The sequence below is a fragment of the Eurosta solidaginis genome, chromosome 5, assembly GCF_040869045.1.
Source record: "Eurosta solidaginis isolate ZX-2024a chromosome 5, ASM4086904v1, whole genome shotgun sequence".
Taxonomy (NCBI): domain Eukaryota; kingdom Metazoa; phylum Arthropoda; class Insecta; order Diptera; family Tephritidae; genus Eurosta; species Eurosta solidaginis.
The window spans coordinates 14,513,886-14,534,666 of record NC_090323.1 but is presented as its reverse complement, the minus strand read 5'-3'; the positions used below and the strand labels follow the sequence as shown (position 1 = coordinate 14,534,666).

The following is a 20,781-nucleotide window of genomic DNA, read 5'->3' as shown; positions in this document are numbered from 1 at the left end:
TAATAGTAATTTGTTTTGTTATTAATACTTTTTATTAATGAAAAAGAAAAAATTATTTATTAATGGAAAAATTACCTTCCCCACTCCCCCCAAACATCAAGCACAAACCGTTCTTGGACTGACACCGAAAAATCTTAAATCGACCACAAATTGTTCTCGAAGCGTGAGATCGCAAAATCTTAAATCAAGCCCAAATAGTGCTTGAAATGAGCACAGACGGTTCACACATCAATACCAAAGCGGTCATAAAATACGAACGGTGTGCTTGGAAAAACTGTTCTTAAAACAAGCCCATCGGTCACGAGTTAAGAAAAAATGTACTTAACAGACTTTTGTCATCGAATGTTCTTAATTTTGAACGTGCTTCATTCGTTTTTTCTCTGAGTGTAGCAGAAATCGAAATATAAACCTAGAAATTGAGCAAACACTTCTACTAACTGTATTCTCAACCCAGTATTCTCGAAAAATTTTAAATTGCAGTTGGTTCAAGTTTGTTCTTTTTCAGACTACTTCGATATTAGTCAGAAAATCCTGTTTGTAAACTACAGTATGTTAAGCGCCTTGTTTGGTTTTTGGCTGCGGGGTTAAGCGTTAAATATATTAACTATTTACATTAAGGTGTCCTATTTTAAGGTGATTTTTTTATTCTTTGTCCTACATGCTGAATTTGAATATGTTTTTTAAAGCATAATATAAAAAATTGCAAATTTGTTTGAATGAAATGAGTCAATAGCTGTTATAAGGCATAAAATTAACTACAAAACAGATACTCTGCTCAAATAAGGTTCTACCAATATTTGTTGAGTTATAAACCTGAAAGATCGCAGTTTTTGTTTTGTAGACAAAATACAAAATTGGCAAAGAGGATGAAGTTTGTTGAATTTTCACCGCAAAAAAATTTCAACTTTCCAACGCTATAACACAAAAACTATTGAGAGGGGAACATTTGCATCGAGAAATTGTTTTGTAGTGAGCTTCATGCTCTATAAGAGTTATGTATGACAAAGAAACTAAATTGCTTTGTTTAAAAGGACTAAAATACACAAAAGATGAAGAGCATGAAAGGTGATGGCCGTACACATATGAGTACGACAGAAAAGGTTTGCAAAAACACCTATAGTTTAGTATAATACAAACAGCTATAAAAAGCATTTCGCTAAAATAAAAATGATCTCATCACGAAAAACTAACAGTAAACAAAATGAAGAAAAAAAATTTGATCCAAAATAATGCATTAAAAAAAGTTTCACATGTACAAAAAGCGAATGAAGAATATGAAAGTAAAAAAGACTAGGAAATACTATAATGATATAAGCAAATATGCCACATTTACATACATATGTTTGTACATTAGATCGGCCCTTATTTTGACAATTTTTTTCTCTTTATTTACGGACAAAAAAAAATTTCCTTTTCATCAATAAAAAAATAAAAATAAATAAATGTAAGGGGCGATAATCTCCCAAGATATTTTAGACCGAGCTTCTCTTCCAATTGGCGTCGTGCTCCTTTTAATTTTCTCTACGAATTGGCCGGACGGGAGAGGTTCTTTGCAGGCTCCGAACGGCATCTGATGACAGAAAGACAGATGAATTTTCACTGAGAAGCTTTTCACGGCAGAAGTACAATTAGAGAAAACACACAATAAATGCTGTCCTTATTCGTCCTTAAAATTCAGTACACATTTTTCAAAAACGTTTTTGTTGTTGTTTTTTATTTCATTATTTGCTGTTGTTCTTCATTATCCTTTATTCTGGCCGATATAGCCACTTCCAAAAATAAAATAAAATTTTCCGAGTCTTCATAGAGAAATATTAACTTTAACCACTGTGCGACCGACCCACTTAACCGTTTTCAATCAGCACCAAAATTTAGATGTAATAATTTAGCTTAAGGTATTATTGTGGAACTGGCGAGACAGGAAACAATCGTTTATTTAATTTATGAAGACCACCCTTATATACATATACCGGCCTCTGAACAAAGATATTTGCATATGAAAATCAAAGCTTCCAGTTGTTTTGAAAAAAAAAATAAAATATTTTCAAAGCGAAGCAAAGAACTTAAAAAAAAGAAAATAAAAGCGCGAAAAGTAACTGTTGTTCTCCGGGTGAAATAAAAACTCTCATTTTCCAAGAGAAATAAAAAATTCCTAAAATAAATATTGTATTTCGAGCGAAATAAAGAACTCAAAAAATAACTGCTACTTTTCGAGCGAAATAAAATATTTCCAAACAAAATAAAAAATCCGGAAAAATTGTGTTTTTGTCTAAGCGTAATTGAAAACTAAATGTATAGGTATTGTATTCCAAGATAAACAAAAAACTCAAAAAAAAAGATATTCTTTTTCAAACGAATTAAGAAACTAACAAAAAAAAAAACTATTATTCCAATTTTTCGAAAAAAATAAATAACTCAAAAAAAAATTTATTATTTTCAGATTGAAAAAAAGCTAACAAATTATTTTCTTTTTCTGAGCGAAAGATAACTCTTGTTCTCCAGGTGTAATAAAAAGCTCAAAAAATAGCTCCCATTTTCCGAGGGAAATAAAAAACTCAAAATATAAATTTTATTTTCCAAGCGAAACTAAAAACGACAAAAAAGTATTAAATTAAATAAAAAAACTAAAAAAAAATAAAATTCCTATTCAAACTCAGAAAATTAATATTGTTCTTCCAGCAAAACGAAAAACTCCAAAAATAGCTAATATTTTCCGAGTGAAATAAAAAAAGCTCAAAACTATCTTTTATTTCCGAGCGAAGTACAAAATAAATAAATGTAAGGCGCGATAACCTCCGAAGGGATATTAGACCGAGCTTTATTTTTCCTACAAATTGGCGGGACGGGACCTACTCGTTTTATGCCGCCTCCGAACAGCATCTGCAAGGCAGATGAGAAAAATTGTATTCTAATTGAAAAACCTTGTTTCTAAAATTTTGATGTTGCTTTCCCCGGGGCGTGAACCCAGGATCTTCGTTGTGGTAGGCGGAGCACACTACCATCACACCACAGCGGCGGCGGCCGAGCAAAGTAAACACTCAAAAACTAGCCGAGTGAAATAAAAAACTCAAGAGCTAGCTATTATTACTCGAGTGAAATAAAAAACTACAAAAATAATTAATATTTTCCGACGGAAATAAAAAGCGTAGAACAAAAATATTATTTTCCGAGCAAAATGAGGAAAACTTTTTTTTTCTATTTATATTCATTGGTTCAAATCTAAGGCTGTTAACTTTTATAAGTATTATTTTCCGAAAAAAATAAAGTTTGACCAATAACAGTTATTGGCCTAGAGTTTGGTGTACGATATGATATTTGCTGGCGCTCCATATCTATCCAAAAGTAAAACTTGGTCATGTTGGTCACATCTTTTTTGCGTTAAAGACTCGGTTGGTTAAGTTGACTACTTAAGTAAAAAGAGCCCAGTAGGAATATCCCAGTTGAATATGAATACTGTGCGTTTTAAAACTTTGTTTCGTTTTAGGACGGAATTTGATTTGTACACTAGATTTACTTATACAGAGACCTCACTGCATATTTATTCGTAAAAGTACATTCACATTGCTTTCATAGTAAATTGGATGACAGTAACTGATGAGTCATAACTTGATAAACTTTTATGGGGAATATATGAAGTTGGGTTGAAGGTGAAATAACATCAAATGCACAATAAATCATATATGTTTTCTTGTAAGATGAGTATTGCAATAAACAGCTGGAATAATGTTACAATGTTTGACCTGTCTCTCGTGACACTCTTTTTGCACAACATAAACAAAAATATTAAACTTCAGCTCCTTAGATATGTGTAGCGCATGCGCTCCTTTTCTCTGGATAGTGAAAAGGATTAAAAAATTGAATAAAATTGCAAACTCGTGCACTTGAAGAGCAAAGTTGAGGCGTGTTGCATTAGGTCATTATGTGTCAACTGGTATACATAAAACAAATTATTTACATGGCAGTGTTAAGTGAAATTATTTAAATTAAAATAATGCGAGAATTTACAAAAATAACAGAACTAGGAACACAATTCGGAAAAATATTAGATAATGTGACTATACCAAAGTGAATATCTCAAAGTGTAAATATCTACAAACAACCTGAACGAAAGCCCATTCAGTGCTTTGCTATGAAATAACGCAAAAATGAGAAAGTTTGTAGTGTTTGTTTAGTGAGGAATTTGCAAAAATTACTTATTGATTTTTAAATTATTATTTTTTTCGAATTCCTTAAAAAGTTGGTAAAACTGGGGAAGAAGAGAAAAGTGGAATGAAAGAGAAATTAAAAACTGATTTTGAATTAGCAAAATAATTTAAAATCGCAAAAGTTCAAACAACAGAAATGTCTTCTTAGTCATAGGTATATCTTTTTTTTATACTCAGCTGAGCAGAGCTCACACAGTATATTAATTTTGTTCGCATAACGGTAATCCGTAACGGTAAATCCGTAACGGCACTTCTATATATCAAAATGATCTGGGCGAAAAAAGAAATTCATTTAGCCATGTCCGTCCGTCTGTCTGTCCGTAAACACGATAACTTGAGTAAATTTTGAGGTATCTTGTTGAAATTTGGTATGTAGGTTCCTGGGCACTTATCTCAGATCACTATTTAAAATGAACGAAATCGTACTATAACCATGCCCACTTTTTCGATATCGAACATTTCGAAAAACCGAGAAAGTGCGATAATTCATTACCAAATACGGACAAAGCGATGAAACTTGGTAGGTGTTTTGACCTTATGACGCAAAATAGAAAATTAGTAAAATTTTGAACAATGGGCGTGGCACAGCCCACTTTTGAAAGAAGGTAATTTAAAAGTTTTGCAAGCTATAATTTGGCAGTCGTTGAAGATATCATGATGAAATTTGGCAGGTACGTTACTCCTATTACTGTATGTGCGCTAAATAAAAATTAGCAAAAACGGATGAAGAACACGCCCACTTTAAAAAAAAAAAATTTTAAGTCAAATTTTAACAAAAAATTGAATATCTTTATAGCATATAAGTAAATTAAGTCAACATTCAACTCCAGTAATGACATGGTGCAACAAAATACAAAAATAAAAGAAATTTTCAAAATGGGCGTGGCTCCGCCCTTTTTAAATTAATTTGTCTAGAATACTTTTAATGCCATAAGTCGAACAAAAATTTACCGATCCTTGTGAAATTTGGTAGGGGCATAGATTCTATGACGATAACTGTTTTTTGTGAAAATGGGCGAAATCGGTTGAAGCCACGCCCAATTTCTATACACAGGTGACCGTCTGTCCTTCCGCTCGGCCGTTAACACGATAACTTGCGCAAAAAATATATCTTAACTAAACTTAGTTCACGTACTTATCTGAAGTCACTTTATCTTGGTATAAAAAATGAACGAAATCCGACTATGACCACGGCCACTTTTTCGATACCGAAAATTACGAAAAATGAAAGAATGCCATAATTCTATACCAAATATGAAAAAAAGGAATGAAACATGGTAATTGGATTGGTTTGTTGATGCAAAATATAACTTAAAAAAAACTTTGTAAAATGGGTGTGACCACCTACCATATTAAGTAGAAGAAAATGAAATAGTTCTGCAGGGCGAAATCAAAAGCCCTTGGAATTTTGGCAGGAATACTGTTCGTGGCATTACATATATAAATAAATTAGCGGTACGCGACAGATGATGTTCTGGGTCACCCTGGTCCACATTTTGGTCGATATTTCGAAAACGCCTTCACATACAAACATATTTTAGAGTCACCCCTGGTCCACCTTTATGGCGACATCCCGAAATGGCGTCCACCTATAGAACTATGGCCCACTCCCTTATAAAATACTATTTAATACCTTCCATTTGATACCCATGTCATACAAACACAATCCAGGGTTACCCTAGGTTCATTTTCCTACATGGTGATTTTCCCTTATTTTGTCTCCAAGTTGAGTATGTTCGGTTACACCCCAACTTAACCTCCTTACTTGTTTTAATGTACTTTTGCTGTACTTCCTTCCGCATTTATCTTCAATTTAGTATAGAACAAACAAAATGTGTGCGAGTACCTGGGAAGTCTATCAAAAATCTGCTGCACGTGCTGCTATTCTTTTGAGGTGCTAATTTTAAATTTTGTTTGCGTAATTTTCATAACAACAATGAAACAACAACCACAATTGCCTGCCAAATGTAGCTTATTTTATATGAGCGCTTTCTCGTATTTTATTTTTGCTTTCATTTTTGTATAAATAACGATTTGTATGTTGTATGAATTTGCTGATGAATATGTAAATGTAAATGATTCTGCATACACAGCAGCGAAAACGAAAAAAGCAGTGGCATTTCGTTAAATTCATTCTTATTTTTTAAGGTAACTTGAGAAAAACTTGCTATGAATTTTGTAACTGAAACTTTGTAAGTCAATCTCAAAAACGTTTCCAGAAAAATTAAAAAATCGTAAAAAAAAAATATCGAACTTTTTTTTTAGGGTTCTGTAAGTTTTTTTGAGTACTTAGTTTTTCAGTTATAGGTCTCACAAAATTCGCATTGATTTTTAATAATTTTTTTCCGATGCGTGTTTCAGATTTTCTTCATTATAAAAAATAAAGCTATGTATGCGTCCTTCGTATGAAAGAAAATATAAAATATCCTCCGAAAACAAGTTTTTCAAAGATAAAAGTACATACTCGAATAAATATAAAAAAAATTAAATAAAAAGTTCGAATTTTCGTAAAACTTTCACGAACTTTCGAACTTTTTTCGAAAGTGCTTTTGAAGTTGAATTGCATGGTTTTAGTTACAAAATTCATGTAAGTTTTTTCGAAAGCAAGAAAAAGAGGAATTTAATTGACAAAGTTTGATAAATATTGCCACTGCTATATTCATGTACGCTGCTGTAGCACCTGCCTTAAATATTTCTAAATCATGTGACTGCGCCAAAGTATGCCAACGTTGAGACATAAATTTGAGTTGAAGGAATAACGAGAAGAACTGTTAGTAGTGACTTGGTAAGGATTTAACAATGTAGTTAGTTTCAAAAGCAATTTTGTGGTGCTAGGAAATAGTACCATTACCGATAGCTATTCAGAAATAACTAGATTCAAGAAGTCTTCGTGAAAGAGAAGAAGTTTTTTTTTTATAAAATTTTGTTTTGGCTCAATCACTGAAAGGATCTCAACTTCCTTAAGGTAAGTGAGATTGGTTTGAAGCAGGTATAGTTTGGTGTGCAGCTAAATAACTACAAAAAATTTTTATTTTCCGACCACAATTAAAAACTCAAACAAAAAGGCTAAATACATAACTAAACTAAAAACTTCCAAAAGCTTACTATTTTTATTCAAGTGAAATAAAAAACTCAAAAAAATTCTGGTTGTTTTTCGACTCAAATAAAAAAAAATCAAAAAATTACTATTATTTTACTAGCGAAATATAAAATTATTTTCGATTTTTATAGTAACACTGAAAAAATAAAATAAAATCAATCCAAGTTAAATCAATTAAATTAAATCTGTCCAATTCATATTAAAAGCGACTCTACAATCCACTCTAACTACGTATTGAGTCAGTAGTCCCTCATACTCAAACGTAACGAACTGATGGGATGTATATTGGAACGATTTTCCGCCATCTCTTGTCTAATTTGTTTTGGAGATGAAGCGGATTCGGCTTTGTGCCATCTTCAGTATAATTTTTTGTTCTGATCTGTTGTTGGCCGTTGTCTGGTATTTATAGTTCGTAGAATGTTTGTATATGTGTTATGTGTTCATTCAAAAACGGGAGTGGTTTTTGGTGACCAATTTGTGTGGATAACTGAGGCAGGTAGAAGTCAGTTATTTTAGTAGCGCAACCTTTTTTGAATGAAACAAAATTAATTAATTTGCGCTAGAGTGCCGTGCATCTCCCTGGGGAAGTTGTTCTTCTCTACTGCACATTTAGAAGTTTTCGAGCTCTTTTTCTTAATGAGGCCGAGCTCTCAGGTGCCGTATTTCCTCATTACGCTTGCGGAGATGACTTCCTAAGTCCCTTAGAGGCGTGGTCTCTTCAATAAAATGTCCTTTGGGATGTTCAGGCTTTTGGGTATTCAGTATTAAGTTTGTGTGTTGAATTCACTTACCAGCAGATAAGAGAACGCCCTAATTCATTACCAAAAGAAATTCAAGTTTGCTCGCGAAATTTTTTGCTTATATCACTCAATTAATTTAAAGTGTTTTTACTGCTTTTCCTTAAGTATTTTAGAGGTCAAATTGCAAACAATCATTTGCAATACTACCCACAGACTGCATGACAAACCGAGCTGATAGCAGAAATGAATGAGCAATGGCTTGTTCTATTTTTTAAAAATTGTCAACAATTAAGATTTTAATGGGAAGAGGAAGAACTAATTTAGTAAATTTTGAAACATACATATGTTTATGTTATTGATATAAGAGAATAATAACAAAATCTACACACGGCAATGGTTACGAGGACATGGTTATGAATTTCACTTCTTCATCCGCTAGCTTTTCGATAGCTGAGTATTGAACTCGAAATCTCTTTCATACTTCATACTGGTGTTAAGGCCTTTATGGAATAAGCCATATGAATGCCCCATTGTTTGTTTTGTAAATTGTCTCTAGGTATTGCCTTTTTTGTCTCTTTTTCTTTTTATACACCATCTGGTACATACCATGTATACATGATGTTTTTAATCCACATTGTATGGAATATTTATAGGCGCGCTTTTAACAGCTTAGTAACATTGGCTTTTGAGCAGTGATTTATAAGCAATGCTTCCGCTGTTCACAATTAGATCAATATTGTTATGTCTATTTAATTAGGGAGCAAGACTGATATTATTATTGTTAGGGAAAAGCAAAATGTTAAAAAAGTAGAGCGGACAAAGAAGAACTCGTTTTAACCTTCTTACTACGCCCCATTGTCTAGCGTTTGAAAAGATTTGCGAAAAGTCAAAGTATATTATAATGGTGTAAAGTATCTGCATGAAATAAGTTGAACATTTGCCAAACATTTTTTGTTGAAAAAAAAAATTACATATAAATGCTGAAGCAAAAAAAGTAAAAAGATGAACTGCTAAAAGGAATTTACAATACTAACTCGCAATTGTGTCTATAGACAATTGTATTGGCCACAATAGAAACAAATTTTATTTACCTAAAATGTTGACACGTATCTGGGCGAAAAAAAATTGTCAGTCTAAGGCCTGCTATTGCTAAAATTGTTTAGTTAAACATCGCGAATTTCATAGCAAAGACGCTGAACGCTTGTCTCTTGTAAAAATTTGTAAAAAAGAAAGCCAAATAAAAGAAATATAAAATTATGAAAATAAAAAAAATGAATATATATAAAAATGATGTACCACTAAATATATCAAATTTTCAAATTTAATCAAAAATTTTAAATCAAAGCTAAAAAAGACAGAATAAAAAAAATATTATAAGGAATACATTTCTATAATATTTATACAAAAATAGTTTTCATACAAAAATTAAAATAAAAAAACTTGTAAACGCAAGCTCTTAAAAACTCGCTAAATACAATTTCAATGCGTAAAAATTTACAACAACGCTATCTGGCAACCATAAAAAAATGTGCAACACCAGAAACTATAATAATAACAACACAGCCGCAAATGCAATGTCAAGAGAAAACACAAGCAATACAAATACAACAACAAACGCAGAAACAAACAATCCCATGCACAACAAATGCATCGCAACGCTATGCAGTGTTGAGTGATATTGGTTTTTGTTTTGAGTGTTTGCATGTGGCAGCAGCTATGGTGACAAAATTACCGCCATATAGTTCAAGGCCATTTACGTCAAGTGCAACAACATCAACAACGAAACAAACCACAACAACAACAGACATAGCAACGCAAGCATCCATTATCAAAACAGCTGAGACAATACCAGCCGGCGACGTTGATAATCAAATAACACGAGTAGCGAATAAAAATATATTAATAACAGCTGTTGTGGAAGAAGAAGAAGATAAAGCAATAACAACAACAACAACTAAGCAAGCAAGTGACGTAGAGGTAAAAAGTTGTACACATGCTGCTAATACATATTAGCGCGTGTTAAAAATTATAATGAATTTTTGTGTGCAAAAGCTTTGAAAGCTCTCGGGCACGCTTTTCGTTACGTATACGCAGTGTGAGACAGGGTGCAGAGAAAAATGTGAAAAAAAAATGCAAAAAGAACACAACTTTTGAAATAAATATTACTGAAATATTGTAGACGTTATTGTTATTGATAATAGCGCAAGAAGAAAGGTAAATAGCGCCCTAACCAAACAGTGGTCCCCGCTGGCTGCATGGTTGTGTGGACTATGCTGTGCAGCTTTCTTACATACCTACAAGACGCGCTGTTTGTTGTCACGTGCATTGTGCACAAAAAAAAATATTTGTTTGTATTACTACCAAAGAGTTAAACTTGCTGGAGCTTTGTATTGCTATAATAAACGAGAAAAGCTTTAAGGGGTTCAAATTCAAATAGATTTGAGCAAATGTGGACACATTTGTTAAGAAAAATGTTTCTATTATAAATATGTACACATATAGACATGTTTATTTATGAAAGTACAGCAGCGATAAGAGAAATATTGGTGGAAATTTTAATAATATTTCGGGAATTTAATTATTTTTGTTTTCGGTATTTTAAGAAAAAACTTCTATAATTGCAGCAGAAACTATGCAATCCAATCTCAAAAACATTTTCGAAAAAGTTGGAAAACTCAAGAAAATCATACGAAAATTTCGAGCTTTTTATTTGAAGTTCTCTAAATTTTTGGGCATGCAATTTTGTAGCCAAACAAATTTTAGTCTAATGAACTACAAGTTGTAGGCCTCTCAAAATTCGCATAATTTTTTGACAACTTTTTTCTGTTTTAGATTTTACTACATACAAAATGTGAAAATTTTGTTCTAAATGAAAGAAAGTCTTAAACACACTTCAAAAAAAAAAAAAAAAAAAAAAACAATGGTAAAAAATCAATGCAAATTTTGAGAGACTTATAACTTGTACTTTGCTAGACTAAAATTGATTAGGCTACAAAACTGTATACTCAAAAAAATTCTGAGAAATACAAATAAAAGTACGAAATTTTTTAAAAAATTTTCTCGAATTTTAAAATTTTTTCAAAAATGTTTTTAAAATGGATTTGTATAGTTTCAGTTACAATATTCATAAGAGTACTCATAAGATATCAAAAACAATAAGAGAAGAATATTAGTCATAAAATTAAAAAAAAATTGCGACTGCTACTGTTTTGTTCGCTGTTGTACGTCGAATTATTTAAATACCCAGTGCCTCTTATCTTAAGCCGATCTCGTTTATTTGTTTCGTAAATTATGCAAATTTATTCTCTGCACAAAACTTATTTCAATAATATATATTTTAAGATCACGCTTTTTGATTAAATGTTTGTTAATACAGGCACGTGATGCCGTTGGCTGACGTTCGTATTCGGTTCGTTAACGCCAAAAAATGCATATTCGTAGAATACAAATTATAGATAATAAATTGAAACATTTTGATTAGAAAATCGTCTTTAGTAATGTGCTTTATTTCAAATTTATGGAAAGCAAAAGCTTTTTTGATAAAGCCATTGTATCAATAAAAATTTTATTGCTATCCGAATGTTTGTATAATTAAATTTCTTGCAAAAAGAGCTTATTTTTCTATTAGGGCGGTTTTCACTATATTCAGTTATTCACTTATCTATAAGTTATCGAAACTCCCACTGATGCATCGAGTGTCAGTTAAGTGCTGGGAAAAAGTGTAAACAAAAGTCATCTGCTTCGTTGATTTACGTGGGTCACCCTGTGTCTTTGAAAGCGAATATGTGAAATGAAGCTTTCTGAAGGTTCGAAGAAAGTTTTTTTAAGTAAGGTTGCCCCTCGGCAGTGTTTGGCAAGCACTCCGAGTGTATTTCTATTTCTGTCACGAAAAGCTTCTCAGTGAATACTCGTCTGCCTTGCAGATGCCAGTCTGAGTCGGTATAAAACAAGTAGGTCCCGTCCCTTCAATTTGTGGTAAAACTTAAAAGGAGCACGATGCAAATTGGAAGTGAAGCTCGACCTAAAATCTCTTCGGAAGTTATCGTTCCTTACATTTTTTTTTATTAGTTCATAAGTCTGTTCAAGAGATTGTTGTCACCCTGTGAAAAAAGTTTAGTAGGCAGAATGACAACAGGGCTTTGGCAGCAAAATGCACCAACACTGGGATACTCATATGGTTAACAAAGCTGGACGAGTGGCGTCCGCTGAAACGCTACTACTTCTTAGTTCACTATGGTCATCTCAACAGTGTTGTTACCCTGTGAAAAAAAGTTGGTAACTAGAATAAATTTAGCAAATAAATGAATCAACGCGGGGATAGTCACATGGTCACCAAAGCCGATCAAAAGTATTCTGTTAGGGATAACGTCCGCCGAAATATATGAATAAAATAAAAATAAAATAAAAACTTCCTTTATATAAATATTTATGAGAAGTAAAAATATAAAAGTGGAGGGTACATTGATTGGAAAGTTGGTAGGAAAGGAGATATTATTAGTCAATCAATTGCGCTCCACCTTTATATTTTTACTTCTCATAAATATGTTTGCAATTGCTATGTCAAAATTTAAAAATCAAAGTTTAGCAAGAATATGCCTTTATATAAGGGGCCTTTTTCTGATTTTTGTCCATTTATATAAAGGAAGTGCTTAAAATTTTTTTATTATTTATTATTTCTCCTTTTCTTACATTTTCTCGGTGTTTAAATCTATCTGTTAAGTCTTATGCTTGTAGCGCAAAGAGAACTTACATAAAAATCAATCCCAAAATTCCCTCCGTTCCGTTTGATTTTTCTAAATATCTCAGTCCATGCGCACCCTATCGAAACTTTTTGTATTGTGTCATCGGCTGTCATCGACCTATGAATTAAGCTCTAAATTTTTAGCCTCTAGCTCATCGAGAAGTTACTTAATACCCGGTTTCAAATTTCCAAATTATTATCTAATTTTTTCGATCCGTACGCCATCTAACGGATTTTTTCTTTTGGTTGCATTGTCACGGTGTTCCAACCTATGTGTAAAGTTTAACGTCTGTAGCTCAATGAGAAGTTACTTAAAAATCGATTGCAAGATTTGTATGAAAAGCGGAAAAACATTCAACCGACCTAATATAAAGGAAGTAATAAAATAATGAGAGGCTAATAAAACGGTGTATTATCTGGGTATAGATACATGTTAACTTTGCCACCAATCTGCGATTAAGGGAAATGAATAAAAATAAACTTTTGGTTTGTGTTCTCTGGTATACTCAAAACGTTGATGGTTTTTGACATAACTAGTACAGTTGTTAAGCATACTTGCTTATAAAAATATGCTACATTCGGAAACTATGTGATATGTGTTTACAATATATAGTTTATGCTTGATTGATGCCTAAATTACGATTGAATATTGAACTAATGTGAACGTAGTATAATATGATGTTCGAATTTTATAGGCGATAGTTTGATTGCTGGCCAGAGTTAGTTATCACTCGACAACGTAATAAAGCATTACGTTTGCGATGTTTTTGCTAATTCGAAATCTTATCACGACTGCGACTTTCTGGTGCATTTGCGAAGGCTGGACTGACGCACGTGAACTCAAAGCCGAGACCTTAAAAATAAATTGAGCCAAAAACTTTATCAGCGGATTTTTAAACACTGAGCAGTTCAACTATTTACTCTATATTTTACACAAAAAAAAAATACTTGTATATACATAAGTGAAAGAGCTTAGCCGCCTATTAAAATTCTAAATTTTATTGTTTTTGCAAAACCTGATGAAAATGATAGCAGCAAGATTGCGGAAACTTAGTTGCTTAGATTTAAGTCAAGGTTCTAAATAAGCGTGATTGCATTCAAAGATTAGCCTGTGTTTGAACAAGTTCGCGCTTATATTTTAAAGAAATTAGTTTCATATATATTATTTATTAATAGTTTAAAATTAAAACTAGCAGCGTCATGTTTTTAACAAACGCACTAAAACATTTTCGTTTCTTTTTTCTGTTGTCTTTTCTCTCTGTGCAGTGCGCATCGTACGTGGACGCCGCATCGATTGTAAACGAACTTTTAGTTTTGGATACCGCAACGCAATCAACGGCCAACGCAGCATGCACGCCCACACATCAACAATTCACCGTCGAGCTGCACACTGATTTGGGTCCTAATGAACGCGTCGGTCTGACAGGAGATGTTAAGGCTTTGGGCGAATGGCGTTTGGAACGCGCGATTGCATTGGAGCCACAACAGGGTGGTCGTATATGGCAAGCAGCTGTACTATTGCAAACTTGTCGGAACATAAGCTATCGCTATTTTGTGTATGTTGAGGATAAGCAAGAACGCAAGCAAATACGACGCTGGGAGACACGTTTACAGCCGCGCGTGCTCAAACCATCAGGCGAGCGCGCTAATGAGATCCGTCTCGATCGTTTTGGTGATGCTGATGGTAGTGGTGAGACGCAAGTAAATCGCGGTTGGCTGACGAATGAGTGTATTGTGCAGTTGAAGTTTGAACGCGAGCAAATGTTTCAAGTACTTGACATCGAGAAATTTGATCCAGCCGATGAAGTGCTTGTCAAGATCTTGCCATTAAGCGAGGATAGCAACGAGCAGTCGCCAACAGAGTCGGGCGTACATGTTGAGGTGGCCAAGCTGAAATACGGTGAAAGTCATTTGCAGCCGCAGCAAGCATTTGGTATTGCCTATGAGCGTGGTGATATCGTTGTATTCCACATCACAGCGCCATGTCCGCTGCAAACCGCATTCGCTTTACTCTTTCACACACCTGATCAGCGCGCAATCGGTAAGGCAGTTATAACTGCGGCGCAACTTGCTGGCAGCGATGGTGTGTTGGAGCTTTCGATAACCGAGCCAGTGCCTGAGGCGACTACAATAATAGCGCGTCTCACGCTACCGTATCTGATTGTAAAGCCATTTGCTGATAAAACGCTTGATTTTCGCACCACATATGCGCATTATTGGCCTAAAAGTTGGCCAAATTTGAATGTTGGTCATCGTGGTAATGGACGCAGTTATATTGCTGATCCGCCAGCGGAACGTGAGAATACGATTGCTTCGTTTATGCGCGCTTATGATAAATTCGCTGATATGATTGAATTAGATGTGCATTTGACAGCAGATGGTGTGCCCATAATTTATCATGATTTTGGTATGCGCACAGCGCGTAAGGGCAAAGTTGTGACCAAACCAGAACAGTTGGAGTATGTGCTCATCAAAGATATAACTTATGAAAAGTTGAAAGATTTGCGCGTATTTGCGATTATCAACGGCAAGCCTATTGAGTTTCCATCACACAACGAAGAGACGCGCGTTGAACATCGCATCTTTCCTACACTCGTCGATGTACTCGAGGGCCTGCCCAAATCGTTAGGTATCGATGTTGAAATTAAATGGCCACAACGTCGCGCTAGTGGTGCGCCTGAAGCGCATCAAACAATCGATAAAAATTTCTTTACCGATCGCGTATTGGCGACCGTCATCAATCATCGTTGTGGACGTCCGCTACTCTTCTCTAGTTTCGATGCGGATATTTGCACAATGCTGCGCTTCAAACAAAATTTATTTCCTGTGATGTTTTTGACGCAAGGTCAAACTAAGAAATGGTCACCATTTATGGATTTGCGTACGCGCACTGTTGAGCAGGCCATAAATAATGCGCAAGCTTTTGAGCTGGCTGGCACAGCTCCACATGCTGAGGATTTGCTGAGTGAGGAAGGTGCAGTATTGTTGCAGAAAGCGCGCATTCTTGGACAAATCTCTTTGGTATGGGGTGATGACTGCAATTCAAAGGAGCGCGTAAAGTACTTTGTAGAAATTGGCGCTACTGCTACATGCTACGATCGTACAGATCTTTATATACCCGATGGCAAAGAGCGCGCTTTTTTCAATTCATCTAGTCTGCTGGCAGAGTTCGAGGATCAGTGTTTGCGCTAAGTAGTCTAGTGAACATTACCAGTGTTCGTATGCGATTATAGTGGTGACGAGCGGGCGGGTAGTTCTTAGGAGTTATGACAAATGAGATGAACATGTGATGGGGGGTCAAATGCCATTATTGTATGTGTGGGTTTTATAAATCGCGTAAAGAGGCATTGTTTTCAATCTATTAATAATTATATTTATATTTATATATTTTTTTTTATAAAAAATAATCACTAGCATTATTATAGCAATATTACAAAAAAAAAGCAAAAATACACTTAAAAAATTATACACTTCTGCAAATATAAAAGTTTACACTTATAAGCGGACAAGCAAAAAAAAAAAAAATTAAAAAATGATGCATAATAAATTTTTAAATCAATGCACACACAAAAAGCAAATGTTAATAATATAGAGACATATTACAATAATATGATTTTATGTACCAAACAAAACGAAGAAAATAAGCAAATATGCTAACCAAAGAGAAAAATAAAAAACAAATGCTTTAGTAAGTTTTAGAATATAATTAAAAATATAGTTCTCTTAAAGATAACAAAAGAAACATCATAAAATTAGCACTCTTCTTTTTTTATTTATTGTAAGCCGCTGCTTTCGATCGTGTCTGTTTGCTGGCGAAGATACATCGTACAGTGTGCGCAAGTGAGAATGAATCAATGACGAATGTACATGGTAAAGTAGAAATATGTTTGGCGCTGAAGCAGAAGCAGCTGTTTGGCTCGAGTCCCAGTGTGGAAATGCTTTGCAGTGACCTAAAATGCAGTAAGTAATTCTGCCCCTGAGCACAATGCCACATAGCTGTGAGTACTACTCTCGAAAAATTTAACAAATTATGCCTTTATAAAAATCTGGAAAGTTGTTTCAAAATATATTTATAATGAAGTTCTGATGAATAATTTGAAAGCGCAGAAAATATAAATATTGACTAATCTGGCGAGTAATCACACAATATTCATTATTCGTAAAACAAAAAAACTAATCAAAAGATATAGCAAACATATAACAATCTCACGATTACTAGTCACCTAAATAGTAACTCAAAAGATCTTATTGAATTAATTCAAATCAATTGATTGACAAAGGAAAGACAGTTGGATTTAAAAGTTCAGTAAAATTTGTATATTATATTCATATAACGTAGTATTTATTAATCTTTTGAGTAACAAAATTTAAAAATGTGAAGTCTAAGATCAGACATCTTTTGAGTGCCTTTTAAGAAAAATAATAATAATGGCATTCAGCTGTCTAAAAGCATTTGCTGATTACGAAAATCTGTAAATGAGACTTTAGTTGAATAATTGCCTATTCATTTTTCGTTACTAAGTCATATAAAAATATGCAAATATTTAGTCGAATAATAAGCTTATAATTAAGGCGCTTAATTCATTATTCAATTGATTTACTGCATGGAAAATAATGTTTCAGTCAGCGATTGATTATTGATTGAAATTGGATTGATTGGAATGTGAATATAAAACCTTCTCACTAACACAATTTTTCAACGAAGAAAAACTTTCAATGAGAGCTTAGTTCTGTATCATATTTTTCTTCTAAAATTAAGTTGAATTTAGTTGAATAACTTAATTTTGATGACAATATTGGGTTTAAGTTACAGATTTTCTATTGATTAATTAATTTAAACAGTTCAAATCAATTTTAATAAATATAAATAATATAATTAGGCTTGATGAACTAAACTGATGAACTATGTAAATGAATTGATCATGTTTAATAAGATTAAAGAGCAGCACATGATGCGTATTTAATTTCAAAAACGAAAAGAAACATTAATAAAACCACAACTTTCCAGATTTGATATTGCGAGTCATTTTTGTGAGAACATCAGGGTGAGCGCTCCTTAAGCACATTCCTTTGGAGATCATGATCTGCCTACTCTGAGTCCATATTACTATTTTACCTTATAATATTGATAATTATAGTACACATACATTAATCACGTCACAGTGGTAGTACGGCACCGAAAATCACCGTCAAACTTTCATACCGAATATTCACGGAATTATGTCTCGTACTCTGTATAAATTTTGCCATATAATTATTATGTACATATACCGGAACGGTTTTCCATCAGTACTTTTCACGTTTTGTTGGGAGTATAGACTCTTACGACGTTGTGCCTTCTCTGAAGCTATTTCTTACTATGTACTGACACTGAAGATGGCGCAATGATGAAACCGGTTTTTCTAAAATGAAGTTTGACTAAGGATGACGGAAAGGAAAAATATATTTTTAGTGCCGGAAGTGTTTGACCTGTGACTGATGTGAACGAACGTGCCGTTATGCTCACGTACAGAGCAGCAAGATATTGGATTCTTATAAGGGATTAAACTCATTAATTTTTGAAAAATTTTAAAAATAGCTCTTGAGTGAAAAAGATAACTTGTCGTTCAGAAAGTGGGACTTAAAAATTTTAGATCGGTGCTTCGTAGGGTTTTAAAATGACAATAATTTAAGTTTTTGTTTAATAAATTTTAGTTTTATACTTATTATTTAAAAATTCATGAGCTTAACACCGGCTTATAATAATTGAATATTCAATACTGAATACTCAATTATTATTTTTTTCGGAGAGAAACAGATTTTTTTTTAATTTTGTAAATTTATTTCTATTAGCATTTAATTATTTTTAAAATTCCGTTTTATAAAGTACAAAGCACAAGTGTGCACAAATATAGCAGCTTAAATTATTAACATGATGTGTAATTTACTGTACTACAAATTCAATAATCATAAAGTTTCTAAAAATTGCAGGTATAGATTTTGATATTTTCTTGAAGTTTTATCTATACGCATTTCGTTAAAGCTTCTTTTAAAATATATAAACAATACAAAATATTATCAAATTTGTAAAAAAAGGTTTGCCGCTAATTTTGTGCACACAGGTGTACATAAATTATTTTCTTATTGAAGGTGGACATTTTATTTCACTGTAGTATCAAAACAGATAATTTTAAGCAGAAAAAATATATGCAAATTTTTAATACTCGAAAAATACTAGATTATATTAGTTTTTGAAGAAACTGGATCTTGGACAGTTTAAGTACTGAAATGATATACTAAGCGTTATGCTTCAAAAAAATGATTTTGAGGAACCAGCACTAGGCTTATGGAAAACATTTTTGTAGGATCCATAAAGCAAAGACTCAATATCATTAATTGGCCTTTAACCGCCTATGCTATTTCGCCAGCTAACCTTGATCCACGATAGCTGACTTCAAATGGGAACTAAAGAAGGTCAAGTCATCCTCCACCTGCCTCACCCAATTCAGTGGAGATCTCTCCTTCCTCTGCTTCCAAACAACGCTGTCGACTGAAATACTTTCTTTGCCAGAGCGCCTTCATCCATTCGCATAACATGTCATAATTAGCGAACCCGTTGAGTTTTCATTTGCTGCGCAATTTCCATATCTGCCTGAAGCTCATACAATTCATCAACCGTGGGCAGCACGGATAGGAGCATAAATCGTCTGAAGAACCTTTCTCTCGAAGAATATCACCTGCAAATGCCAGTTATTGTACGCTCTTAATATAGATTGTGTCGTCACAGTTTAGTTCTGCAGCTAGGAGAGGTGCCTACCACTCCTTACAGAGTGGTGGTGTGGCTCAAAATCATTTGGCCTTACTAAATTTGCAGGGAATTAAAATTCAGACACAGCAGCATACAAGCAACTTTTTTCGCGCTGTTAAATAAAGGTTGATTTGAAGTCGACAAAATGGCTAGCCATGAGTGTCGATTCTTTTATCGCAAGCCATTTTTAGGATCTGGCGCATTCTGAAGATTTGGTGGATAGTGGATATTAGATTTACAAGGTCGAAGCTGCACTGATAAGGTCCGTTTGTTTGCCTTACACTCTTTCGCACAGTACGATAGAAATAACCTTATTATTCAACTAGCCAATCTTGTGGATTGGGTCGAGCACACTTAAATTCCAATCTGGAGACATGCGCTCATCCGACCATATTTTGCATAGTAGTTAAGCATGCTTTTGACCAACTCATCGGCTATTACGGTATCGGGTTCGCCTTCTCCTTCGCTAGCTAGCAATAAGGAGAAGTGTTCCTCCAAAATTGAAACACACTCTGTACGTCAAGTCGCAAGAATGTTCCACAGCATCCGTAGAATTTTTTTGGTCGAATTTTCGGGAATTATTTCTATCAGCTAGCATCTGGAGCTGCACACACTCACGCCGTTTTTGTTATTTTTTTCCTTTTAAATATGCGTCTCTTTTCCTTCTTTGCGTCACGATCGACATCGTAATTTTTTCCAAGGGTACGCGTCATTAATCATCGCACCAGTTGTTTTCGCGGGATCGCTGGAAACCTTTGATTGCTCCAAGGAAGCGGATCTGAGAGCCGAGTGGAGTAATCACCATCTGCCTGTTTCGTGAGCAGCTTCTCAAGCGAAAACTTTCCTTTCGTTACTGCTCGAAATTTCTTTGAAGACAGAGGTGTCTTGGCTATCAGAGTCAAAATTTGGGGCTAGTAGAGTACGCACGTTTAGAACACTGGAGATTTGCCCTGTCGTCGATCACAACGTGATCGATTTGGTTTTTCGTGTTCTTCGATCAGGAGACAGCAAAGTAGCTTGGTGTATCTTTTTATGCTCGAACAAAGTTTTGAAAATGACCATAATTCTAACCAGGCAAATCAATTAGCCGCAACCCGTTAGGAGATGTTACATCGTGGAAGCTAAATTTTCCGACTGTAGGGCCAGAACCCCTTCCTTGCCCACCCAGGCGCTTAAATTACCCAATCGCCCCATGGCCGGTGCAGTCA

General features: G+C 33.9%; 1 protein-coding gene across 3 annotated transcripts in view; it reads left to right on the top strand.

Annotated features, from left to right (window-relative positions):
• Window positions 1-16,541, top strand: part of LOC137254654 (glycerophosphocholine phosphodiesterase GPCPD1) — a 60,607-nt gene extending 44,066 nt beyond the window's left edge. For 2 of the 3 annotated variants that reach the window (XM_067792501.1, XM_067792500.1), the window contains exon 2: window positions 14,053-16,541. In XM_067792501.1, the coding sequence (XP_067648602.1) occupies window positions 14,053-15,978 (1,926 nt within the window). In that variant the 3' untranslated portion in view covers window positions 15,979-16,541. Of the gene's footprint in view, window positions 1-9,060; window positions 10,023-14,052 lie in introns of those variants that run through there. The other variant, XM_067792499.1, reaches the window with a different exon arrangement.
• Window positions 16,542-20,781: the final 4,240 nt, after the last annotated feature.